We start from the raw sequence: 26770 nt of genomic DNA, 5'->3' as shown, positions 1-26770 counted from the left end.
AGAGTTAAATAACTGGATAATCTGATTTGATTGCACAGTTTCCCATTTTATGATCAAGAATATTGTACATTTCCATAAAATCATTTTAATATCACTGATGAATTCTGTTAGGATACTTTCTGTCCTGCATACTGATTTATGAGAATGTCTGTTTTGTTCAAACACAATTATTGTAAGTTACCTCAACAGCAAAGAAACCTCTTAGTTTAAAAAAAATTCTAGGCAAGAAATATTATTTTTGTTACAATTGTTATTCAAACTCGATTGGTATATGGATGGGAGAGGTGTGGAGGGTTATGGGTTAAATGCAGGTCAGTGGGACTAGGTGGGAGAAGAGGTTCGGCATGAACTAGTAGGGCCAAATTGGCCTGTTTCTGTGCTGTAAATGGTGATATATGGTTAATTATATACAGAGGAGCATTTTAAGAGGTTGTTGGATGAAAAGACAAAATAGAAATGACCATTCCATAATGGATCAGTAGGCAAAAAAAGTTTCATAATTTATGGCTAAGAAAATCAGTGATATTATTTAATGATTTGCTTCTGATAGCAGATTCATTAAATAATTTTGCTTTAATTTTGAAACTGTTGATTAAAGCTTAGAAATGAAAAACTTGCAATTCCCTCAAATGTCTGGAGAATTCTGTTTGAGTGAATTATATCTTAGGGATAACATTGCTGGTATGTTCCTGGCACAGGGAACCTGACACTGGCGATAAAGAATTTTATCAAAAGTCCTGGCAAGGCGGTTTCTGCTGACTAGAACAGGCAATGTAGTCATTCCTTCTTGTAGCAGATTCAAACAAGGTCATTGCTTCTCCCCACCCCCCAGAAGTACAATGAAAGATAGGTGAAGGGAACAAATTGTGAAAGGAAGCGATTGTAATAATTTGGTAGCATCACTGATCAATAAAAGGGAATTTCCCTGTTCAGAACAGACTGCCATGTGGTCATTTCTTGTTAGGAATTCGACTCTAGGAACCTGACCGTTCTGAATCTGAAGAATAGTCTCGGAATGCAAGAATGTGCAGACTTGATAGCTTATCAGGTTAGTTCATAAACGGGCCATTATGCCTCTTCTCAATTCCGCTCCAGTCATGATCAAGAGGTGCCGCAGGGTTTCCGCGTTAAGGGCTTCCTGCTCTGCCACCCGTGGCACTGCGGGCGCTAGGACCCCGCGGAATTCAATGGCCAACGCGCTGAAAGTCAAAGCGATCGGCGCAGGGATGGGCTGGAGCTTTCGGCGGTGGATACCAGGAGATCCGAGGAGTCCCCAACATCTGCACCATTGACGGTAAAGCTGCACTTGGACCGATTTGTCGAACGGACAGGAAATTAAACAGAAAGTAACAACTCTGAGAGAGAAGATTGAAAAGGGAGGGAAGCAGCGAGATTCGGGGCTGGAGATGCTGGGATCTGGGGCGAGAAGCTCAGCGGGTCGGGCAGGACCTGAGTGGGGGTGGGGGTGGGGGGGGGGCGGTGGGGAATGGGCAGTGGAAACCAGGAGAGCTGCCTTCTGATGAGAGAAAGAGAGCTGAACTCCTGAACACAACGTGGTCACACATTTGAACTGGATAGAAGGGCAATAAACTGGAGAGGCGCCAGAGCAGGGACCGGTAACTCCAAGGGGCAGTGACGCAAGTTAGGAGGAGCAGGGACCGGGGTAACTCCGAGGGGCAGTGACCCAAGGTAGGAGGTGCAGGGACCGGGGTAACTCCGAGGGGCAGTGACCCAAGGTAGGAGGAGCAGGGACCAGGGTAACTCCGAGGGGCAGTGACCCAAGGTAGGAGGAGCAGGGATCAGGGTAACTCCGAGGGGCAGTGACCCAAGGTAGGAGGAGCAGGGACCAGGGTAACTCCGAGGGGCAGTGACCCAAGGTAGGAGGTGCAGGGACCGGGGTAACTCCGAGGGGCAGTGACCCAAGGTAGGAGGAGCAGGGATCAGGGTAACTCCGAGGGGCAGTGACCCAAGGTAGGAGGAGCAGGGACCAGGGTAACTCCGAGGGGCAGTGACCCAAGGTAGGAGGAGCAGGGACCAGGGTAACTCCGAGGGGCAGTGACCCAAGGTAGGAGGAGCAGGGACCAGGGTAACTCCGAGGGGCAGTGACCCAAGGTAGGAGGAGCAGGGACCAGGGTAACTCCGAGGGGCAGTGACCCAAGGTAGGAGGAGCAGGGATCAGGGTAACTCCGAGGGGCAGTGACCCAAGGTAGGAGGAGCAGGGACCAGGGTAACTCCGAGGGGCAGTGACCCAAGGTAGGAGGAGCAGGGACCGGGGTAACTCCGAGGGGCAGTGACCCAAGGTAGGAGGAGCAGGGACCGGGGTAACTCCGAGGGGCAGTGACCCAAGGTAGGAGGTGCAGGGACCGGGGTAACTCCGAGGGGCAGTGACCCAAGGTAGGAGGTGCAGGGACCGGGGTAACTCCGAGGGGCAGTGACCCAAGGTAGGAGGAGCAGGGACCGGGGTAACTCCGAGGGGCAGTGACCCAAGGTAGGAGGAGCAGGGACCGGGGTAACTCCGAGGGGCAGTGACCCAAGGTAGGAGGAGCAGGGACCAGGGTAACTCCGAGGGGCAGTGACCCAAGGTAGGAGGAGCAGGGATCGGGGTAACTCCGAGGGGCAGTGACCCAAGGTAGGAGGAGCAGGGACCGGGGTAACTCCGAGGGGCAGTGACCCAAGGTAGGAGGAGCAGGGACCAGGGTAACTCCGAGGGGCAGTGACCCAAGGTAGGAGGAGCAGGGACCGGGGTAACTCCGAGGGGCAGTGACCCAAGGTAGGAGGTGCAGGGACCGGGGTAACTCCGAGGGGCAGTGACCCAAGGTAGGAGGAGCAGGGACCGGGGTAACTCCGAGGGGCAGTGACCCAAGGTAGGAGGAGCAGGGACCGGGGTAACTCCGAGGGGCAGTGACCCAAGGTAGGAGGAGCAGGGACCAGGGTAACTCCGAGGGGCAGTGACCCAAGGTAGGAGGAGCAGGGACCAGGGTAACTCCGAGGGGCAGTGACCCAAGGTAGGAGGTGCAGGGACCGGGGTAACTCCGAGGGGCAGTGACCCAAGGTAGGAGGAGCAGGGACCGGGGTAACTCCGAGGGGCAGTGACCCAAGGTAGGAGGAGCAGGGACCGGGGTAACTCCGAGGGGCAGTGACCCAAGGTAGGAGGAGCAGGGACCAGGGTAACTCCGAGGGGCAGTGACCCAAGGTAGGAGGAGCAGGGATCGGGGTAACTCCGAGGGGCAGTGACCCAAGGTAGGAGGAGCAGGGACCGGGGTAACTCCGAGGGGCAGTGACCCAAGGTAGGAGGAGCAGGGACCAGGGTAACTCCGAGGGGCAGTGACCCAAGGTAGGAGGAGCAGGGACCGGGGTAACTCCGAGGGGCAGTGACCCAAGGTAGGAGGAGCAGGGACCGGGGTAACTCCGAGGGGCAGTGACCCAAGGTAGGAGGAGCAGGGACCGGGGTAACTCCGAGGGGCAGTGACCCAAGGTAGGAGGTGCAGGGACCGGGGTAACTCCGAGGGGCAGTGACCCAAGGTAGGAGGAGCAGGGACCAGGGTAACTCCGAGGGGCAGTGACCCAAGGTAGGAGGTGCAGGGATCAGGGTAACTCCGAGGGGCAGTGACCCAAGGTAGGAGGAGCAGGGACCAGGGTAACTCCGAGGGGCAGTGATCCAAGGTAGGAGGAGCAGGGACCGGGGTAACTCCGAGGGGCAGTGACCCAAGGTAGGAGGAGCAGGGACCGGGGTAACTCCGAGGGGCAGTGACCCAAGGTAGGAGGTGCAGGGACCGGGGTAACTCCGAGGGGCAGTGACCCAAGGTAGGAGGTGCAGGGACCGGGGTAACTCCGAGGGGCAGTGACCCAAGGTAGGAGGAGCAGGGACCGGGGTAACTCCGAGGGGCAGTGACCCAAGGTATGAGGAGCAGGGACCGGGGTAACTCCGAGGGGCAGTGACCCAAGGTAGGAGGAGCAGGGACCCGGGTAACTCCGAGGGGCAGTGACCCAAGGTAGGAGGAGCAGGGATCGGGGTAACTCCGAGGGGCAGTGACCCAAGGTAGGAGGAGCAGGGACCGGGGTAACTCCGAGGGGCAGTGACCCAAGGTAGGAGGAGCAGGGACCAGGGTAACTCCGAGGGGCAGTGACCCAAGGTAGGAGGTGCAGGGACCGGGGTAACTCCGAGGGGCAGTGACCCAAGGTAGGAGGAGCAGGGACCAGGGTAACTCCGAGGGGCAGTGACCCAAGGTAGGAGGAGCAGGGACCAGGGTAACTCCGAGGGGCAGTGACCCAAGGTAGGAGGAGCAGGGATCAGGGTAACTCCGAGGGGCAGTGACCCAAGGTAGGAGGAGCAGGGACCGGGGTAACTCCGAGGGGCAGTGACCCAAGGTAGGAGGAGCAGGGACCGGGGTAACTCCGATGGGCAGTGACCCAAGGTAGGAGGAGCAGGGACCGGGGTAACTCCGAGGGGCAGTGACCCAAGGTAGGAGGTGCAGGGACCGGGGTAACTCCGAGGGGCAGTGACCCAAGGTAGGAGGAGCAGGGACCGGGGTAACTCCGAGGGGCAGTGACCCAAGGTAGAAGGAGCAGGGACCAGGGTAACTCCGAGGGGCAGTGACCCAAGGTAGGAGGAGCAGGGACCAGGGTAACTCCGAGGGGCAGTGACCCAAGGTAGGAGGAGCAGGGACCAGGGTAACTCCGAGGGGCAGTGACCCAAGGTAGGAGGAGCAGGGACCAGGGTAACTCCGAAGGGCAGTGACCCAAGGTAGGAGGAGCAGGGATCAGGGTAACTCCGAGGGGCAGTGACCCAAGGTAGGAGGAGCAGGGACCAGGGTAACTCCGAGGGGCAGTGACCCAAGGTAGGAGGAGCAGGGACCAGGGTAACTCCGAGGGGCAGTGACCCAAGGTAGGAGGAGCAGGGACCAGGGTAACTCCGAGGGGCAGTGACCCAAGGTAGGAGGAGCAGGGACCAGGGTAACTCCGAGGGGCAGTGACCCAAGGTAGGAGGAGCAGGGACCAGGGTAACTCCGAGGGGCAGTGACCCAAGGTAGGAGGAGCAGGGACCAGGGTAACTCCGAGGGGCAGTGACCCAAGGTAGGAGGAGCAGGGATCAGGGTAACTCCGAGGGGCAGTGACCCAAGGTAGGAGGAGCAGGGACCAGGGTAACTCCGAGGGGCAGTGACCCAAGGTAGGAGGAGCAGGGACCAGGGTAACTCCGAGGGGCAGTGACCCAAGGTAGGAGGAGCAGGGACCAGGGTAACTCCGAGGGGCAGTGACCCAAGGTAGGAGGAGCAGGGACCAGGGTAACTCCGAGGGGCAGTGACCCAAGGTAGGAGGAGCAGGGACCGGGGTAACTCCGAGGGGCAGTGACCCAAGGTAGGAGGAGCAGGGACCAGGGTAACTCCGAGGGGCAGTGACCCAAGGTAGGAGGTGCAGGGACCGGGGTAACTCCGAGGGGCAGTGACCCAAGGTAGGAGGAGCAGGGACCAGGGTAACTCCGAGGGGCAGTGACCCAAGGTAGGAGGAGCAGGGACCAGGGTAACTCCGAGGGGCAGTGACCCAAGGTAGGAGGAGCAGGGACCAGGGTAACTCCGAGGGGCAGTGACCCAAGGTAGGAGGAGCAGGGACCGGGGTAACTCCGAGGGGCAGTGACCCAAGGTAGGAGGAGCAGGGACCGGGGTAACTCCGAGGGGCAGTGACCCAAGGTAGGAGGTGCAGGGACCGGGTTAACTCCGAGGGGCAGTGACCCAAGGTAGGAGGTGCAGGGACCGGGGTAACTCCGAGGGGCAGTGACCCAAGGTAGGAGGTGCAGGGACCGGGTTAACTCCGAGGGGCAGTGACCCAAGGTAGGAGGTGCAGGGACCGGGGTAACTCCGAGGGGCAGTGACCCAAGGTAGGAGGAGCAGGGACCGGGGTAACTCCGAGGGGCAGTGACCCAAGGTAGGAGGAGCAGGGACCGGGGTAACTCCGAGGGGCAGTGACCCAAGGTAGGAGGAGCAGGGACCAGGGTAACTCCGAGGGGCAGTGACCCAAGGTAGGAGGAGCAGGGATCGGGGTAACTCCGAGGGGCAGTGACCCAAGGTAGGAGGAGCAGGGACCGGGGTAACTCCGAGGGGCAGTGACCCAAGGTAGGAGGAGCAGGGACCGGGGTAACTCCGAGGGGCAGTGACCCAAGGTAGGAGGAGCAGGGACCGGGGTAACTCCGAGGGGCAGTGACCCAAGGTAGGAGGAGCAGGGACCAGGGTAACTCCGAGGGGCAGTGACCCAAGGTAGGAGGAGCAGGGACCAGGGTAACTCCGAGGGGCAGTGACCCAAGGTAGGAGGTGCAGGGACCGGGGTAACTCCGAGGGGCAGTGACCCAAGGTAGGAGGAGCAGGGACCGGGGTAACTCCGAGGGGCAGTGACCCAAGGTAGGAGGAGCAGGGACCGGGGTAACTCCGAGGGGCAGTGACCCAAGGTAGGAGGAGCAGGGACCAGGGTAACTCCGAGGGGCAGTGACCCAAGGTAGGAGGAGCAGGGATCGGGGTAACTCCGAGGGGCAGTGACCCAAGGTAGGAGGAGCAGGGACCGGGGTAACTCCGAGGGGCAGTGACCCAAGGTAGGAGGAGCAGGGACCAGGGTAACTCCGAGGGGCAGTGACCCAAGGTAGGAGGAGCAGGGACCGGGGTAACTCCGAGGGGCAGTGACCCAAGGTAGGAGGAGCAGGGACCGGGGTAACTCCGAGGGGCAGTGACCCAAGGTAGGAGGAGCAGGGACCGGGGTAACTCCGAGGGGCAGTGACCCAAGGTAGGAGGTGCAGGGACCGGGGTAACTCCGAGGGGCAGTGACCCAAGGTAGGAGGAGCAGGGACCAGGGTAACTCCGAGGGGCAGTGACCCAAGGTAGGAGGAGCAGGGATCAGGGTAACTCCGAGGGGCAGTGACCCAAGGTAGGAGGAGCAGGGACCAGGGTAACTCCGAGGGGCAGTGATCCAAGGTAGGAGGAGCAGGGACCGGGGTAACTCCGAGGGGCAGTGACCCAAGGTAGGAGGAGCAGGGACCGGGGTAACTCCGAGGGGCAGTGACCCAAGGTAGGAGGTGCAGGGACCGGGGTAACTCCGAGGGGCAGTGACCCAAGGTAGGAGGTGCAGGGACCGGGGTAACTCCGAGGGGCAGTGACCCAAGGTAGGAGGAGCAGGGACCGGGGTAACTCCGAGGGGCAGTGACCCAAGGTATGAGGAGCAGGGACCGGGGTAACTCCGAGGGGCAGTGACCCAAGGTAGGAGGAGCAGGGACCCGGGTAACTCCGAGGGGCAGTGACCCAAGGTAGGAGGAGCAGGGACCAGGGTAACTCCGAGGGGCAGTGACCCAAGTTAGGAGGAGCAGGGACCAGGGTAACTCCGAGGGGAAGTGACCCAAGGTAGGAGGAGCAGGGACCAGGGTAACTCCGAGGGGCAGTGACCCAAGGTAGGAGGAGCAGGGACCAGGGTAACTCCGAGGGGCAGTGACCCAAGGTAGGAGGAGCAGGGATCAGGGTAACTCCGAGGGGCAGTGACCCAAGGTAGGAGGAGCAGGGATCAGGGTAACTCCGAGGGGCAGTGACCCAAGATAGGAGGAGCAGGGACCAGGGTAACTCCGAGGGGCAGTGACCCAAGGTAGGAGGAGCAGGGACCAGGGTAACTCCGAGGGGCAGTGACCCAAGGTAGGAGGAGCAGGGACCAGGGTAACTCCGAGGGGCAGTGACCCAAGGTAGGAGGAGCAGGGATCAGGGTAACTCCGAGGGGCAGTGACCCAAGGTAGGAGGAGCAGGGATCAGGGTAACTCCGAGGGGCAGTGACCCAAGGTAGGAGGAGCAGGGACCAGGGTAACTCCGAGGGGCAGTGACCCAAGGTAGGAGGAGCAGGGACCAGGGTAACTCCGAGGGGCAGTGACCCAAGGTAGGAGGAGCAGGGACCAGGGTAACTCCGAGGGGCAGTGACCCAAGGTAGGAGGAGCAGGGACCAGGGTAACTCCGAGGGGCAGTGACCCAAGGTAGGAGGAGCAGGGACCAGGGTAACTCCGAGGGGCAGTGACCCAAGGTAGGAGGAGCAGGGACCAGGGTAACTCCGAGGGGCAGTGACCCAAGGTAGGAGGAGCAGGGACCAGGGTAACTCCGAGGGGCAGTGACCCAAGGTAGGAGGAGCAGGGATCAGGGTAACTCCGAGGGGCAGTGACCCAAGGTAGGAGGAGCAGGGATCAGGGTAACTCCGAGGGGCAGTGACCCAAGGTAGGAGGAGCAGGGACCAGGGTAACTCCGAGGGGCAGTGACCCAAGGTAGGAGGAGCAGGGACCAGGGTAACTCCGAGGGGCAGTGACCCAAGGTAGGAGGAGCAGGGACCGGGGTAACTCCGAGGGGCAGTGACCCAAGGTAGGAGGAGCAGGGACCGGGGTAACTCCGAGGGGCAGTGACCCAAGGTAGGAGGAGCAGGGACCGGGGTAACTCCGAGGGGCAGTGACCCAAGGTAGGAGGAGCAGGGACCGGGGTAACTCCGAGGGGCAGTGACCCAAGGTAGGAGGAGCAGGGACCGGGGTAACTCCGAGGGGCAGTGACCCAAGGTAGGAGGTGCAGGGACCGGGGTAACTCCGAGGGGAAGTGACCCAAGGTAGGAGGTGCAGGGACCGGGGTAACTCCGAGGGGCAGTGACCCAAGGTAGGAGGAGCAGGGACCGGGGTAACTCCGAGGGGCAGTGACCCAAGGTATGAGGAGCAGGGACCGGGGTAACTCCGAGGGGCAGTGACCCAAGGTAGGAGGAGCAGGGACCGGGGTAACTCCGAGGGGCAGTGACCCAAGGTAGGAGGAGCAGGGATCGGGGTAACTCCGAGGGGCAGTGACCCAAGGTAGGAGGAGCAGGGACCGGGGTAACTCCGAGGGGCAGTGACCCAAGGTAGGAGGAGCAGGGACCAGGGTAACTCCGAGGGGCAGTGACCCAAGGTAGGAGGTGCAGGGACCGGGGTAACTCCGAGGGGCAGTGACCCAAGGTAGGAGGAGCAGGGACCAGGGTAACTCCGAGGGGCAGTGACCCAAGGTAGGAGGAGCAGGGACCAGGGTAACTCCGAGGGGCAGTGACCCAAGGTAGGAGGTGCAGGGACCGGGGTAACTCCGAGGGGCAGTGACCCAAGGTAGGAGGAGCAGGGACCGGGGTTACTCCGAGGGGCAGTGACCCAAGGTAGGAGGAGCAGGGACCAGGGTAACTCCGAGGGGCAGTGACCCAAGGTAGGAGGAGCAGTGACCCAAGGTAGGAGGAGCAGTGACCCAAGGTAGGAGGAGCAGGGACCAGGGTAACTCCGAGGGGCAGTGACCCAAGGTAGGAGGAGCAGGGACCAGGGTAACTCCGAGGGGCAGTGACCCAAGGTAGGAGGAGCAGGGACCAGGGTAACTCCGAGGGGCAGTGACCCAAGGTAGGAGGAGCAGGGACCGGGGTAACTCCGAGGGGCAGTGACCCAAGGTAGGAGGAGCAGGGACCAGGGTAACTCCGAGGGGCAGTGACCCAAGGTAGGAGGAGCAGGGACCGGGGTAACTCCGAGGGGCAGTGACCCAAGGTAGGAGGAGCAGGGACCAGGGTAACTCCGAGCGGCAGTGACCCAAGGTAGGAGGAGCAGGGACCAGGGTAACTCCGAGGGGCAGTGACCCAAGGTAGGAGGAGCAGGGTCCAGGGTAACTCCAAGGGGCAGTGACCCAAGGTAGGAGGAGCAGGGACCAGGGTAACTCCGAGGGGCAGTGACCCAAGGTAGGAGGAGCAGGGATCAGGGTAACTCCGAGGGGCAGTGACCCAAGGTAGGAAGTGCAGGGACCGGGGTAACTCTGAGGGGCAGTGGCCCAAAGTAGGAGGAGCAGGGGCCAGGGTAACTCTGAGGGGCAGTGGCCCAAAGTAGGAGAAGCAGGGACCAAGGTAACTCCGAGGGGCAGTGGCTCAAAGTAGGAGCAGGGACCAGGCTAACTCTAAGGTGCAGTGGCCCAAGGTAGGAAGCCCAAGAGTTCGAAATCCGAACTTCAAAGACGAAGACCTGAAACCATTTGGTTTCATTTTAATGTTGTAGACCAGAGTATCTGTAGAAAATTAAAGAAGCTAGAATTGTATCATCCATTTGTATAAAATGGCAGCATTTGGGAGAGTGCTTGAAATAATAATAGACCGAATATTATATTGTAATAAAGAATTGTACCAAGTAGGCCAAGGGATTGTTAATGCTTGGATTTTTTTTAAAGGAACAGTCAGCGAGTGCACAGTTCCATGGGAAAGGACTATATTTGAGAACAGGAAAAGGAGAGAAGAATTATGACCGAAATGGTTGAACTTACAGAAGAGGATCTGGACCTTTACCTCCACAATCAGGTTGGTGGAGATTTGTGTGAGATGGAATTTAGTGAAGTCAACACCAGAAACAGTACAAAATTGCTCAGGTTAAAGGGCAATGGTTTGCAATAATTGGAATTATATTTTTGCATATTCAGTATTACCGATGAATTGTTACTGACATTTAATCCTTCAGTTATTGAACTTCCATCCCATCAAAGCAGTTCTGGTAATTCTGCGTCTTTTTGGATTTATGGACAACTCCTCCCTATTTGTGTTTCACACCATATACGTTGCTGCAAATGTGCAGCTTCCGCCACCAGAAGAGATTTTATCCAAGACGACTTCAACTGACCATTAACAGGATAAATTGTTAAGTTAAAACGTAGTGTGGCATCTGAAATCGAGCAAAATTGACACATGTGTCTGGGCCAAGAAAATACAACCTGAATCAAATAAAGGTGTTTTGAGAAACATCTTAAAGGAAGAGAGAGTTTGCAGAGGAATTAAAGACTGTGGAAAAACGGAGTCTTTAATTGGGAGTCTTATTCTCCCAATAATGGGTGAAGGGGAATGTGGATGCAGAAGTGGCCAGAGTTACAGACCCACAGTTTTCATAGAGAGCGGTGGGATAGGAGGAGGGAGAGATTGCACAAGTGCATGATCAATATTAAATTGAGCTGATAGATTAGCGAACTGTGACGATTGCTGTGCCAATTTTATTGTAAGTTAAGAAATTAAGCAAACATTTTGAGAGATAAAGCAGGATGCTTGCCCAGGAGAGTTTTTAAATAGCCATGAGGTAGGCTGATGCAAAGACAAGAGACAAATAGCACTGATCAATGAAGTGTTTGCTTCCTGAACACTTTTTGGGTGCATTTTATGGATTTGGGGCTGCTGATCTTGAAAATCACCTTAAAATTTTCCTATCACATACTGACTTTTAGATGTAATCCATTTGTCTGATTTCCTGTCCTATTTTATGTCAACTTCAAACATACAAAACCATGAAGTGCCATTGAAAATTCATTTTTTGCATTCATGCTTGGACGTCTTCCCCGCTGATCTTGCTACAGTGAAAGGTTTCACCAGGACATTGTGACCATGGAAAAGTGATATCAGGGCAACTGGAATCCATCAATGCTGGCCGACTATTGTTGGACACTGACACGAAGGGCATCAGATGCTGAGTACAAATGAAAATCAGTGGCAAAATATTTTTGGTCAGTTGAACTAATGCAATTTGTCAGCATCATTAAATGATTAAACATGCTAAATTCAATCAAAGTTAATTTAATGTTTCTCCAACTTCTTATGTGATACAGCAAATATGAAAGTATCTTTGTGTTCAGCTTGAAACTGTCTATCATAATCCCCATTTTACTTTCAGGAAGCAAATCTTTTGTAAAAATTTGTTGTACAGTGTAATCTGTCAAAGATGGGAGCAGGTGGCTTTGTTAGTAGAGAGAATAGGGAGTCAAAAGTTTAGTTCACTTTTGTAGGTACCAGTTTTCAAACTGCCTGATTCAGCTAAAGGCAGCAGTGAAATTCAATCAGTGATGAAAGAATGGAATGCTTGATGGGAGATGGAAACAAAAATGGCTTGTTGAAGTGTTAGCTGAAACAAACTGGATGTTGCACCAGTAGTGTGATTGCATAGATTAGCTAGAAGGGAGGTGGATGTTTGAAGTTTTCATTAACTAAGAAATCATGAAACATCTTAATAGAAATAGAAAATGAGGCAGATACACCTTCAAGAAGGCGCAGTCATACTTGACAAATTTATTGGAATTCTTTGAGGATACAATGAATGCAGAGGATAGACGGAAACGGCTGGATATTGTATACTTAGAATCCAAGAAGGTGTTTGATAAGGTGCCACATAAAAGACATCCATAAGATGAGATGCGTGAAGTTATGGTTAATGTATTAGCATGGATAGAAGATGTTAATAGAAGGCAGAGAGATGGGATAAATGGGTGTTTGCAATCAGTGGTGAGTAGAGTGCCACAGGGATATCTGCAGAGAGATATAGGTAGGTTAAGTGAGTGGACAGATGTCCGGCAGGTGGAGTACAGTATTGGTTAATACAAGGTCATCCACCTTGAAAGGAAAAATAGCACATTGGATTCTTATTTAAATGGAAAAAGAGTTGCAGCATGAATAACAAAAGTTTGGTTTGCAGGTGCAACAGGTAGTCAAGAAAGTAAGTCTTTATTGCTCGAGACACTGGATTTTAGAGCAACGATGTTCTGCTGTGACTGTACAAGGTACTAGTGGGGCCACATCTGGAGTTCTAATCTCCTTACTTGAGAAATAATGCACTTGCTTTGGAGATAGTGCAGAGGTGGTTCACCAGAGGTTAATTCCAGAGATAAGGAATTAGCCCATGAGGAGAGATCACCTCAGACTATATTTGTTGTAATTCAGAAGAATGAGAGGAAATCTTACAGAAATATATAAAATTCAGAAAGGGATAGATAAGATAGAAAGAAAGTTGTTTCCACTGGAAGGTGAGACTATAGCCTGAAGGTTGTGTGGGAAATACATTTGGGCTAGAGATGAAGAGGAACTGCTTTTCCTAGAGAATAGTCTATTTGTGGAATATTCTGTCCAAGGAAGCAGGTTAGGCTACCCCATTAAATATCTGTTAGATAGGTTTTTCCATAGTAGGTGAATTAAGGGTCATGGGGAAAAAGCAGGTAGGTGGAGCAGAGACCACAGCCAGATCAACCATGATATTGAATGATGGGAGCAGGCTCAATGGGCTGGATAACTTAATCCTGCTCTTATTTCTTATCTTCTCATTGATGGAAAGGAGTTGGAAATGGATCATGATGTGCTTTTAGCTGCTGACAATAAGGGGAAGCTTATGCTTAAGAAATGGAGGATGGAAAAAAATTTGAAGCAGAAAAAGGTGCTAAAACTCATTGGAGAAGGTTTTTCCACATCCTTCCTCCTTCATTCCTTGATGACGGGCTCAAGCCCAAAACGTTGCTTATGTATCTTTGCTATGTAAAGCACATTTGACCTGCTGGGTTTCTCCAGCTTTATGTTTTTACTTCTTCCACATGATTGGGCAAGAAATAGGCAGTGTTTAACAGCACCTCCTAACACTGAATGTCTAGACATATCTAAATGAAGGATTCACTCCTGTATCAAAGGACTGCTGTCAGCATATTATTTAGGCAAATTCAGTAGATTCAAACAGTAACAAAGCAGGTGATAGTATTGAAGAGTGACAAGTTCCCAGATAGTTTCCAATCTGGATATCAGTAATATTGAACGAGTGCTGGGAAGATTTACTAGGATGATGCTGGGACTTGACAAATTAAATTACAGGAGCGTAGAAGAATGAGGGGAGATTTAATAGAGGTATACAAAATTATGAGAGTTATAGAGTAAATGCAAGATGACTTTTTCCACCAAGGTTAGATGAGATACAAACCAGGGGACATGGGTTAAGGGTGAAAGGGGAAAAATTTAAGGGGAAAATTTGGGGGAACTTCACAGGTGGAGTGATGGGAGTGTGGACAAACTGCCAGCTGAAGTGGTGAATGCAGGCTCAATTTTAACATTTGAGAAGGGCATTTAAGAATTTTAACTTTTGGACAGGGACACAGATGGGAAGGGTTTGGAGGGATATGGACTGGGTGCATATCAGTGGGACTAGATAAAATAATCGTTTGGCACCGTCTAGAATGGCCAAAGAGCCTGTTTCTGCGCTATAATGTTCTATGGTTCTAGAGTTTTGGGCAAGTAGGTGAGAACAGTTATGGGACATATTCCAAAAGTTTGGGAATCATGCACCATTCGTTTCGAATGGAAATTTCCATCTGCCATCCCACTATTTAAAAAGGGCAAGGGAAAGGAATTTGGCAACCAGCTATCAATGTAGAACAGACATTGCTTGGAATACTCAGCAGGTCAGGCAGCATCTGTGGAAAGGAAAACAAAGTCAATGACCCTCCATTAGAAAACCTCTTATTCCTCATTTCCAGCATGATGAATTTTTTCTGCTCTTCAATCTGTTAATGAGAAATTATTAGAGTCTTACAAGTAATGGTTACATTTTAAACTGAGCAGAGAGAGCCAGCAAGAATTTTTGTTGTGTCTTTACAAGATGTGTTTTTTATTGGCCAGTGTATATTGTCCATTCCTAATTATGCTTGAACTGCTGCAATTCTTGCAATGAAGAGACTCCCTCAAAGTCCTGGAGTGAGGAGATCCAGGAGGTAGTCCTGAGGTAATAAAGAAATGGCCATAAAATTTCAGTTAGGGTGGTGTGTGTCGTTTAGAGAAGCGTGCAGATAATGGCATTCATATGGTGCATGTCTCTTTTGCCCTCCCAGGAAATGAATGTGGGTTTGGGAGATCCTTCTCTAAGCTGCTACTGCACACTCTGTAGATGAGTAGGCCATTGCCTTACTAACTGGATTGGTTTTTGATCAGGTGACTCAAGAAGTGTTTTGATATTGATCGAAGTTTATTGTATGGTCTTATAGTGTGGATTTCCTTGTAAGACTCTGTTGACAAAAGTTGTTAAAAAGCAAAATGAGCAGATTCTTGATTATTGCAGGTCAGGTTGCACATGTGGAAAGAAACAGTGAATGTTACAAGTCATACTCGTGTTAGTCAACCAATTGGCCTTGTTATTGATTGAACTAGAGACAACAGGAAGTAGGGCTGACAGGCAAATTCTCTCCTGGCTGAATTTGATGATTGGTGTACCACAAAAACCTCTGTGGGAACTTTAGCCATTTAGTATAGTTACTAATAACTTGGATTCTAGAGTTGCACAGCCAGGTTTGCTATTGAAGCTTTGTAAATATAAATTTCAAAGAAATATTAATTATCTTAAATTTTAAATTTAGCCATATAGCACAGTAACAGACCCTTTTGGCCCACAGGCTTGTGCCGCTAATTAGGCCCAATTGACCTACACCCTGGTACGATTTTGAACAGGAGCACCTGAAGAAACCCACACAGTCACAGGGAGAATGTGCAAACCCTTACAGACAGCACCAGATTCGAACCCCAGTCGCTGGCGGTGTAAGAGTGTTGTGCTAACCATGCCACCTGTAAACAATTGTGCAAATTATTAGCAAATTAAATTTGATGTAAATGTGAAGTTGTCCATTGTGCACCTAGCAAATGCAGAGCAGATAATTTTATAAATGGCAATGAGCTGGAAGTCCAGAGAAACCCAATGGTTGGGGTGGTGATTGTCCTTGTAAAGTTTATGAAAATTTCAAGGATAATGTATAGAAGATAACCAACACAAACAAAATGACATATCGCCTTTTTTGTATGTCAAATCCTTCTTGCAAGATAGAGGAATCACTCATGAGGCCAGTAGTTAGCAACTGTCCCAAATTGTCCTTGAATTGAATGGCTTGACATGTTCCATATTCAGATAAATCCAGACTGCCTAAGGATGTCACATTTCCTCCCTTGCAGCGTCTGAGTGAATCTGCTGGTTTTTTTCTGACCATCATTTAATTGTTTTGTTGTCACCATGATAAGATTTTATTCCATAATGTATTTATTTAATCCAATCTAAATCTAATTGCGCCATAGTATGATTTGCAATCGTGTCTCCAAATTATCATCCCAGGTTTCTGCAGTTTAATTGTGTTTTTTTTTAACTGCAGCACCAATATAAAGGATAGAAGTTAGACCACATCAATACAAAATCCTGGCTACGTTCATCTATTCCATTGTGAACAGCTATAAACACCAAATCTTAGGAAAGATTCATTGGATTTGGAGGGATGAATAGATTTACCAGGAAGCTGACCAAACTAGATGAGTTAAAAAACTATTCCTTGGATTTTGGGAAATTGTATCATTTGGGTAAGATTTTCATGAGGATTAAGAGAAGCTGAGACGATGGAAAGAAACAAATTTCACTGGTGGTAAAATCCAGGACTGAATAGCAAATACTTAAGATGTAGTGCTCAGGGATGAAGGTGCTTGAAGTTCAAAATGTCTTTGTGTGAATCACAAGTTTACGTCCGTGATGGAGTTTTGTAACAAAGACATTAATGATTATCTAAAAATACTCAGCAGGCCAGCAGCATCTGTGAGAAGAAGAACAGAGTCAACATTTCAGATTGAAGACCTGAACTGAAGCGACAGGAAAGGAACCTTGTAAAGCAGAGAGAGTAGAGGATTTCTCTGATAGGGTAAATGCGGGGTAGCCATGGGGATAAGTTGTAAACCATGTTATCTGATCAATGTGTGAATGGGACCAGTTAGAGGAAGAGAACATAGGCAAAATAATAATAAAATTCAGAGCAGATGAATAAGTACAACAGATCACGCTGGGCATGTCCTCCGATATCAGAGGAAATAAAAAGAAAGGGGAAAATTAACAAGCTGAGCTAACATCATAACTGGATGATTGATAAAGATTGAGGTGAGAAAGTAGATTTTGGAATATAATAAAAATGGAAGTTTTAAATGGTGACTGGAAGGGGAAAGTGGATGAGGCTGCATTCCTTTCTTGTTATCAGCTTGGGAGCTGAGAAGAAGCTTCTTATTTGGTAGAGTGGGGTGAGACTAATTGACAAATCCTGAAAGAATTTTAAGGAATATGTACTTGTAAGGAGCAGTCCATTCAAACGTTCCAGAAACTAGAGATTAGAAACTATGAATTGTGATTTTATAAGCCACAAGGCAGTCAGTCTCCTTTGTTGTAAGCCAACAGCTCGTGGCTGTGCTTCTTGCTGAAACTGAGTTTTCACACCTTGCAAAGTGATTAGAAGTTTGTTTTTGCAGGTGTATTCCTGTTTGCATTGGAGCACCTCAGGTTCACTTTAACAGAGGCATCAATTCAATACTGAGTCCAAAAGGCTGCTATGAGCCCAGATGCTGTTCTTTAAAATAGTGTTGCACCTCACTGTGTTGATGCAGGAGACAACAGATTGATAGGTCATAGTGGGAGTGGGATAAGCAATTGAAGTATTAGGCAACAGAAAGCTTGGGGTTGTCCCAAGCAATGGGTCAAACAGCATTTAGCAGTGTTGCTGGACCCCCTATCTTAATAGTGCTGCCACTGTGGTCCTGGGAGAAGAGGAGACATGGCTTTCAGTTCTCTTCCCAGGGTCCTACTGCCTAGCAGTCTTGCCTGATTGCCCCATTCAGATCTAAACTGTCTGTGAATCATTGAAGACCTGCGGGGGTCTGTGCCCAAAATGGCAGTGGTCATGTTCAGCAGCCCAGACCATGAGCTCCTGGACAGCCGCAGAGTACCAGAGCGAAAGTACACCCTCCACCTCTGCTGAGAAGGAGAACCCTGGGAGAAGACCCTACAGGATAAATGACCACAAGGCCTCACACCAGGCTACTGGAGACCAGCATCTCAATGCCAGGTATTGGGACCAGGTTGCGAAGTGTTGATTGCGAGCAGGGTTCTCCACTGACAGCTTCTTCATTGCATTAGATGCTCGGAACTAGAGGGCGAGAAGGGTAACTCGGATGCCTTAAGTTTGGGTTTACTGCTGGACCGGAACAGGAGACCAGGCAGCTACAGAGGCCACATGGGCACAAAAGAGAACAGCATCAGAGGAGGTGGCAGAATCCTCAGATGCTCTGTTTCTGATGAGACTCTCTTTTTTGTCCCTTTCTTATCTTGATGGCATGGCTTGTGGGCCTTTACAGGAAAACCAGTTTTTGGGGGTATTTTTTGTACATGTCAAAAAATGAATCTTGAGCCATGGTTTCTCCATTGTCTATAAGACACCATAGTGAACACTAAATGCAGTCACTAGATTGGAAGAAATTCAGTTGCTTTACTTAGAAAGACTGTCTGGGTCCCTGGATGGTGATAAGAAAATTGTTGCCTTCCCTGTGTTTGTAAAGGGAGGTGTTGTAAGAATGGGGGTGGTGGCAATGAAGGGATGGACCAGCAGGGGGTCTAGAAGGAAATTATCCTTGTGACTGACTAAAAAGGATAGAAAGGCGAGAATGTGCTGGTGGTGGAATCTCTTTGAAGGTGGTAGAAATTGTGGGGAATGATCTATTAAATGGTGGGATGGAAGTTTAGGAACAGGGTAACTATATCCTTGTTCTTTCTGAGGAGAGGGGATGAAAGTGGGGCAAGGAACTGGATGAGATGCTGTCAGGGGCTTTACTAATGATAGTTGAGGGGAAATCATGCTTCATGGAGAAGGAAAATGATCCAGAGGCTTATGTACAAAAAATCTAATTACACTGGAAAATGAAGATATTTCTTCCTGAGCACTTTTGGATATAATTTATGGAATCTGGGCTGCTGATCACACACACCATCTTTTAGATATAACCTATTTACCAAACTAAGTGCAACATGCCACTGAAAATTCATTTTCTGCGTTCCTACATGCGGACTTCTTTCCTGGTGACCTTGGTGCAGTCAGTGACGAACATGGTGAAAGGTTTGAGCAGGACATTGCAACCATGGAAAAGCTGTATCAGGGCAACTGGGATCCATCAGTGCAGACCAGCTCTTGTTGGACACTGACACAAGAGGCATCAGATGCTGAGTACAAACTAAGATCAGCAGCAAAAAATTTTTTGGTCAGTTGAACTAATGTAATGTGTCAGTATCATTATGCGATTGCACATGCTAAATTCAATAAAAGTTAATTTAAATTTTCTCCAACTTGCAATGTGATATACCAAATCTGAAATGATCTTGTGCTCAGATTGAAGTTGTCTATCATAATCCCCATTTTTTTTTCCAGGAAACAAATATTTTGAAAAAGTTTGTTGTCCATTATCATTGGAGCAAATGTGATGAAGATGGAGAAACTGGAGAATGAACTAGTCCTTATATTGGGAATGGGTAGACTTGTAATGGGTGTTTGCCTTTGTCCTGAGAGACCCAGAAAGGGAAAGGAAAAGTGTAGGTTAATTGGATGTAAATCGGGTGGCACAGACTTGTAGGCCGAAATGACTTGTTAACCATGCTGTGTGTCTAAATTTTTTTTTTGAATTGCCAAATGATGAAGCAGGCTTAAGGGGTAGGATGGCCTTCTCCTGATCCTCTGTTCAGAAATGGAGGTGATGAGAAAATATTAAAAACGGGAAGGGAACAAATCCAAGAAATAACAGGCTGTTTTTTACCTAATTTATTAACTGCAATGAACAAAAAAAAAAGTTTATTTGTTTGTTTTAGGATTATAGGAACATTGTGGAGGGTATGACAATCCCAAATATTGTTTTCCGAAGTGGAAGCTTCATATCTTTCCACTTTCAAATTCATCTCGAAATCTGGGCTGAAGGAACTCAGCAAGGTAGACAGCATCCATGGGTAGAAGTTGTCAACATTTTGAGTCAAAACATTTTATTGACTAAGATTTTTTTAAAAAAGGTAAAATTACACGTATAAATGGGGAAAGAAACTGGGGTGATAGGACAGAAGGTGTGAGAGGTGAAGAGACAGGTAGAGGGAGAAATAATTTTTTGGGGGGGGTGGAAACTGGAGAGAGAGAAAAAATTGAGGAGAGAAATAGGTAAAGAAGATATTTAAATAGAGAAATCGGGTGAGGATGGGGGTTCCCTAAAATTAGAACCCTCAATGTTCATGCCTGATGAAGAATCTTGGCTCAAAATGTTGATTGTTCTTTTTCTCCTAGTGAAGTTGCTCGGCCCACTAAGTTCCTTCAGTAGATAGTGTTTGGCTTTAAATTCCAGCATCTGCAGTCTTCTATGGGTCTTCAATGTTCGTGCCATTAGACTCAAGGCTGCCCAGCAGGAATACACGGAATGTGGTAAGATTAGGTTGGACGATGTCCATGTAAAGCTCTGCCTCTCCTGGAAGGTCTGTTTGTGGCCCTGGATGGAAGTGAGGAAGGAGATGGAGGGACAAATTTTGGACTTTCTGTGGTTACAGCGGGAAGTGCCTAAGGAAGTGGAAGGTTGGATGGGGAGGGAAGAGCAGACAAGAGGGATTTTGGAGAGACTGATGCCTGTGAAAGGTAGTGCGATCATGCTGAAATTGGTGGAAGTGTCAGACATGAAGGCTGGTAGGGTGGAAACCTACCAGAAGAGCTACGTTTTTGAAGCACGTTGTTAGACTAGTCCTTTTATAGAGTTAAAAAACGAGACTGTAAGGGCCGAGATTCTCCGTCTTTGCGTCACAGAACTTGCGTTCATAAATGCTTCGTGAGCAGCACCAAGGCACTGACTCTGATCCCTCTTCAACGTAGTGTCAGCAGTGTGGCAGAGCGCTCCACCTCACTTCATAAATGTACTGCTGCTGCAAGCGTATGGCTAGGGCTGGGCTGATGACATCACGATGACGCCATCAGCCGCGACTCAGGACCCAGTCGAAGGTGGGCCCGCTTCTGGGAACTGCTACATACCAGTTGAATGCTGCATACATTTTCCAGTAGATCTCTGCTCAATTTGGACTGAAAGCTTATCTGCCCAGATGAGCAATGTCGCCAACCCTCTGCGTTCACATTCGCGTCTGAACGTAATGTTCAAGACTTGCCAAGTGGGGGAAAAAAAACAAGCTTAAGGCGAAATTGAAGAATTAAATATCGAACCTGAATAAACAAAATTAAGGAGAGAGGAGGAGGCGGACAGGGGAGGTGTGAGGGGGAAGAATGGGGGTACAGGCAATGAGGAAAGGAGGCTAAGGTTAAATGGGGCAGGTGCCAGGGGAAGGTAGAATCAAGTAGAAAGAACCAGGACATGACCTGGCACATTGTGTCAAATTGTTGAGCACTTTATGCCGCTTGCACACATTCTTCAACCTCCTTTCCTTGTTTTTCCTTCGCCCCAATTCTTCCCCATTCTCGGTGCCCTCCCTCTCTCCCTCCTCTCTAATGTCCTCTCCCATTCCCATATCTCTCTGTCTCCGGTTCACTTTATCCGTCCTTTTCTCTCAATCAAAGGGAAGGGAAAGACAGGTGTGGAGAATGCAGGCAGATAGAGGAGTGCTACAAGAGCCAAAGATGGAAGCACGGAAATGGAAGAACGAGAACAAATCAGGCCATGAGACACGCAATGGAAAGTAAGCATTAGGCAGAGACAGAGAATTGGTCAAACTTCAGTTAGAAAGGATAATCTTGAGTGAAAAGATATCAGAGATACTTCCCTGAATAGGGGGGGTGATCCATTGACAGGCTGTGGGGGAACCCACTGATGATAATACTGCAATCGCAGTCTCTTATTGTAGTTGGTGTCAGGTGCGGCAATCTTAACTAATACTGGAGTTTCTGGGACCAGACTATCTGGCAGCGCGAGCAGAAGAATGATCAATGGCTGTCTTCGTCACCCATAATTCCCCCCTGCAGCTGGAACCGCTCTGCGATTCCCAGAGTGATTCCAGCTGCACGGGGGATTATGGGTAACGAAGGCAGCCATTGCTCGGCACATATGTTAGACCTCACGGCAAAGGGGCAGCGCTACTGCACCACTCACCCCACCTCTGGAGAATGTGACGAGGCACTGCTCCGCATAAAAGTGATGCTAAAGCAGCCTTTTAGGGCTGCTCCATTAAATGGTTAAAAAAAAAATTAAGTTAGCAGTGTAAATATACAGTACATAGAAATATCTCATGGTACAAAGTGTAGCACATTGTGAACATTTGCTAGTTTAAACATTACCCATTAATATTTTGCCTCCACAATAGTTGATAATGAGCTATTGATGATTTGGTTCTCTCGCGGATGATGCTTTTGTCTGAATATCCACTTCAGAGTAGCACTGAGGAACTCTGCAGATTGCCACAGGGTGTGCATTAGAGTGCCTGAAGCAATGAAGAGGGGTGAATTTTACATCGCTCTTCCTTACACTGCTGAATAAGTGCAATTGAGCATTCCATGTGAAGGGAAAATTGCCTTCGCTCCGAATTCTTTTCCGATTTCTCTGTCACTTCCTGCTTGGTATAAGTAAGTTCATTTTGAGTTTCTTTTCTGTATGAGAAGAATATTTTCCAAAAACGTTTTCTATGTTTATGAAATTGTTTTGAATAAAAGCAATAAAATCTTTATTTGTGGAATGTGTTGTCAATCAAAGTATCGCTGCCCAGGGTTGAAATGATCTAATTCAGTGTTAATGCATAAACATTAACTTTTGACACGGGCCTTTTAACTCCAGGATTACTGAGAATTGTGTAGAATTAAATTGTTGTAACTTATTAATAGTATAAACATTACTCATTTAAGCTCCTCTGAGACAAATGATTGTTCTGTGAGTTTGGTCTGCCAAATGCAGCCCAGGCAAGCAAGAAGAAACATACAGAATGGTGAGTACGTGTGACACTGATTTAAAATAGTGGCATGTATTTTTTTAATAAACCACCATCTGCTTTATATTTTCATCATTTTATTCTTCCACTATATTAGAATTCTTTCAGATGCCCCCACAACTAGCAAGTCCACAAAGGAATTTTATTCCTCATTTTTTGACTTGTTCACATGATAGTAATCTTCTCCTACCAAACAAGAAAGTACTGTACAGTTCGGCTGCCTATAAGGTGGCTTTTAGTTTTGGATGTGGTAAGAAAAGCTTCTTTGTCGGGGCAGATCCATGATTACCCACAATTAACTGGCGTGTGGTAAGTGATGTGAAAAATTTTCACAGATATGAATTGGGTTTGAGAACTCTATTTTGGAGCAATGAGAGTGACTTGAGTGTTTCTGATTTCTGATCTGAGATTTTATTGCTTGTGAGAAGTGAGAAAAAAATTGCTTGTATAGTAAAACTCCATTAGTCCAAAGTCTGGCACAAATGGAACCTGTTCTGTTCTCCGTTTTGAACATATTGGGGGTTCATTCCCACAGTCATTATTAATGCACTGTGGCCTTTTTCCAAGCTTCCTTTATAAGCACAGTGAAGCTCTGTTTTACAACCTTCATTCTCTCCATTTCACTATAAAACTTGTTGCAGTGCAGCATAGTACATGTTTACAAATATTAAATCTTTGAGTTAACACCCCACTGTTTAATTGGATCATGGATTTCTTCACCTCCAGACCACAATCAGTGAAGATTGGTAAGAACTTCTCCACAATCTCCAACAGTCTCAGAGCATCACAGGGCAGGGCTGTGCTATTACTGTAGCCCTTCCGCTCTACTCACTTTACACCTACGACTGTGTAGTTCGGTATGACCACCACACCATCCACAAATTTGCCAACAATACCACACTAGTAGGTTGTATAAAGGAAGGGGATGTGTCAGCGTACAGGAGGGAGATTGAAAACATGGCTGAATGGTGCACCTACAACAACCTTGCACTCACTGTCACCAAAATTAAGGAGCTGATTGTTGACTTCAGGAAAGGAAAGCCAGAGGTGAACGATCCAGTGATCATTGGGGGATCAGAGGTGGAGAGGATTCTTGGGAGTCACTATCTCAGAGGATCTTTTCTGGACCCAGTACACCAATGGCATCGTGAAGAAAGCACATCATTACCTCGACTTCCTCAGGAGTTTGTGGAGGTTTGGTATGACACCAGAACCCTGGCAAATTTCTATAGAGGTGTGGTGGAAAAGTGTGCTGACCGGCTGCATCAAGATCTGGTATGGGAACACTAAATACCACTGAGCGTAAAGCACTCCAAAAGGTAGAGGACACAGCCCAGGACATCACAGGCAAAACCCTCCCCACTATTAAGTACATCTACAGAGAACGCTGCCGTTGGAGGGCAGCAGTAATCATCAAAGACCCACATCACCCAGTACACGCTCTGTTCTTGCTGCTCCCATTAGGAAAAAGGTGCTCCAAGACTCGCACAACCAGGTTCAGGAAAGGCTGCTACCCCTCCACCATCAGACTCCTCAACAACAAACTCAATCAGAGACTCAGTGAAGGACTCTTACTTGTGTGCTTCATTGGTTTCCTTTTGTTCTTTCTGAATGGCACCGTTTTTTTTTACATTCATTATCTGTTTACAGTTCTTTATTTGTTGACCTGTTTACATTGTGTACAGTTTATTTTTTGCACTACCAATTAGTGGTAATTCTGTCACACCCTCAGGAAAAAGGAACCTCAGGATGTGATGTCACGAATGTACTCTTTTGACAATAATCTGAATCTGAACTCATTAGTCTGGCAAGTCTTTCATTCTGGCACAACCAGGGTTCCAAGAGTAACTGAATTTTACAGTAGCAATTCCTCTACTAGCCCTCAATTTTGAGTAAAGTTTCCTGATTCCTTTAAGATTGGATTTGTAATTATAAACCTCTATGCAAACATCCAAGCTAGCATCACCTAGCACACAACTGGCTGGTGTGTTCAAACACAGAAATCACAGCACTGGGGTGAGATGGTTGTCTTTTGGATCAAATTTTACGAGTATCCTCTACATTTCCATTGGAATATTTTGATGTCGTATTCATCATCCATCCTCAGCAGGTAATTAAATTTTCTGATGGATTTCTATGACAGGTGGACTTGCGATTCCAAAAAGTTTCAAAGACTGAGGAACAAGTTTATGCCATTGTTCAGGAGTTGACTTCAATGATCAGCACAGAGGATAGCCGCTTTCAACCCATTTCTCATTCTGGAATTAACAATGAAAACATCAAGGTAAATCATCTGTAAAATTATAACATTTTTATAGTTTTGTCCAGAAGAAGAAAGTTGAGCCCCTAGGAAATATAATCACTGAATGGTCTTTGTCCACAAAACTGAAATAACTTCCAAAATTCAATTTGATGTGATTTTGTGACTTTCAGTAAAAATCTTCATAATTAAACCGTTTATTTAAAAAAAAAGATGGCAACTTGAGGTATAGTAACAATTGACTAACAGATAACAACTGATCTATATTCCTAGAAATAATGTGTCCGATTCACAGGGCACTTTGTCCTGAGCTATTATCTGAAGTTCGTTTATTATCATCCAATTGCACAAATACAACCTGAAGAAAGAGTGTTCTCTGGTCCTCAGTGTAAAACATGTAGGCACACAACCCGACGTAACATACACACAAATAAACAATTCATAAACAGGATAAATGTACACAAATAAATATTCTTTAGTAGACAGTAGAGTCTCAGATGGTTAGTGTTAGAAGATCCTTTGATTGTTCAGCATTCTCACTGCTCATGGGATGAAGCTGTTTCTCAGCCTGGTGGGGCTTGTTTTGATATTTCTGTACCTCTTTTCCAATTGGAGAAGTCAAAAGATGCTGTGTGCGGGGTGGAAGAGATCCTCAATGATTTTGTGCATTCTCTTCAGACAACGATCCTGGTAGATCATGTCACTGGCCGGGGGAGGGAAACCCCAGTGATCCTCTCTGCCTCTCTTATAGTTCTGTGGATTGACCTCTGATCAAATTCTGTACTGCAACCGCACCACACTGTGACGCAGCCGGCCAGGACATGTCCACTTTCCAGCAGTATGTTGATGCAGGTTATTATTTCTTCTCCCAATTTATCCTGTTGCCCCCCTGGATCTTTTAGAGAGGAGATGGACAATCAAAAAAAACTTTATAATGAGCCTTGGGCAAAAAAATGCCAGTCTGGGATGGAGCAGGCCATTTTGGATAGCTCCTTTACATGGTTTATGGTTGAAGACTTCTTGAATATTGTGAAATCAAGACATTGCCATGTCTTAAAGGGAAATTGTCCTTTATCACCAGGGGAAAACAAGGGAGCTGTGGTTAATCTTCCCATTGATTTCAGTCCAAACTTGCTGACATTTGTTAGTAATGCAAATAAACTTTGTATGTGGGTCACGTTAGTTAAAATGTAGTCCTATGCAAGAGGTGTTGGAGAATAACTCTGGTTTAAACATTGATTCTGCTATATTTTCTTGTTAACAGTATTTGAAAAGATGGAAATTTAAAAAAAATAAATCCTCACAAGTAGGTGAAGGTTGATGCTCTTTTACTGATTAATAGTTGCCTGAGTTGGAGAAGACTTATCAAATTGTTCTGAATGGTCAGATTGCCTTGGTTAGTCCTTGAAAAGCTTGCAAGAAACACACTCACCAACTGATACATGCTCAACAACACAGGCACACACTCACCAACACACACACACTCACCAACACACACACACACACACACACACACACACACACACACACACACACACACAAATAAACACTCTCCAACACATGCACACACTCACCAAGATACACACTCACCAAAAGATACACTCACCAACACAGAAACACACTCACCAACACAGAAACACACTCACCAACACAGAAACACACTCACCAACACAGAAACACACTCACCAACACAGAAACACACTCACCAGACAGAAACACACTCACCAACACAGAAACACACTCACCAACACAGAAACACACTCACCAACACAGAAACACACTCACCAACACAGAAACACACTCACCAACACAGAAACACACTCACCAACACAGAAACACAAAGCAAAAGATTCACTCACCAACACTGAAACACACTCACCAACACTGAAAAACACTCACCAACACATACAGACTCACCAACACATACAGACTCACCAACACACACACACTCACCAATACAGATACACACTCAC

At 48.3% G+C, this 26770-nt stretch overlaps 1 protein-coding gene across 5 annotated transcripts in view; it reads left to right on the top strand.

Moving 5' to 3' along the window:
* The first annotated feature begins 886 nt into the window (after nucleotides 1–886).
* Nucleotides 887–26770, top strand: part of mab21l3 (mab-21-like 3) — a 73004-nt gene continuing 47120 nt past the window's right edge. For 3 of the 5 annotated variants that reach the window (XM_069889235.1, XM_069889236.1, XM_069889232.1), the window contains exons 1-3: nucleotides 1106–1294; nucleotides 10203–10329; nucleotides 24681–24821. In XM_069889235.1, the coding sequence (XP_069745336.1) occupies nucleotides 10273–10329; nucleotides 24681–24821 (198 nt within the window). In that variant the 5' untranslated portion in view covers nucleotides 1106–1294; nucleotides 10203–10272. Of the gene's footprint in view, nucleotides 1049–1105; nucleotides 1295–10202; nucleotides 10330–24680; nucleotides 24822–26770 lie in introns of those variants that run through there. The other 2 variants (XM_069889233.1, XM_069889237.1) reach the window with 2 other exon arrangements.

This window comes from Narcine bancroftii, chromosome 7 (genome assembly GCF_036971445.1).
Source record: "Narcine bancroftii isolate sNarBan1 chromosome 7, sNarBan1.hap1, whole genome shotgun sequence".
NCBI lineage: Eukaryota > Metazoa > Chordata > Chondrichthyes > Torpediniformes > Narcinidae > Narcine > Narcine bancroftii.
The sequence above is the reverse complement of the archived record's forward strand: the minus strand, read 5'-3'. Positions and strand labels throughout refer to the sequence as shown.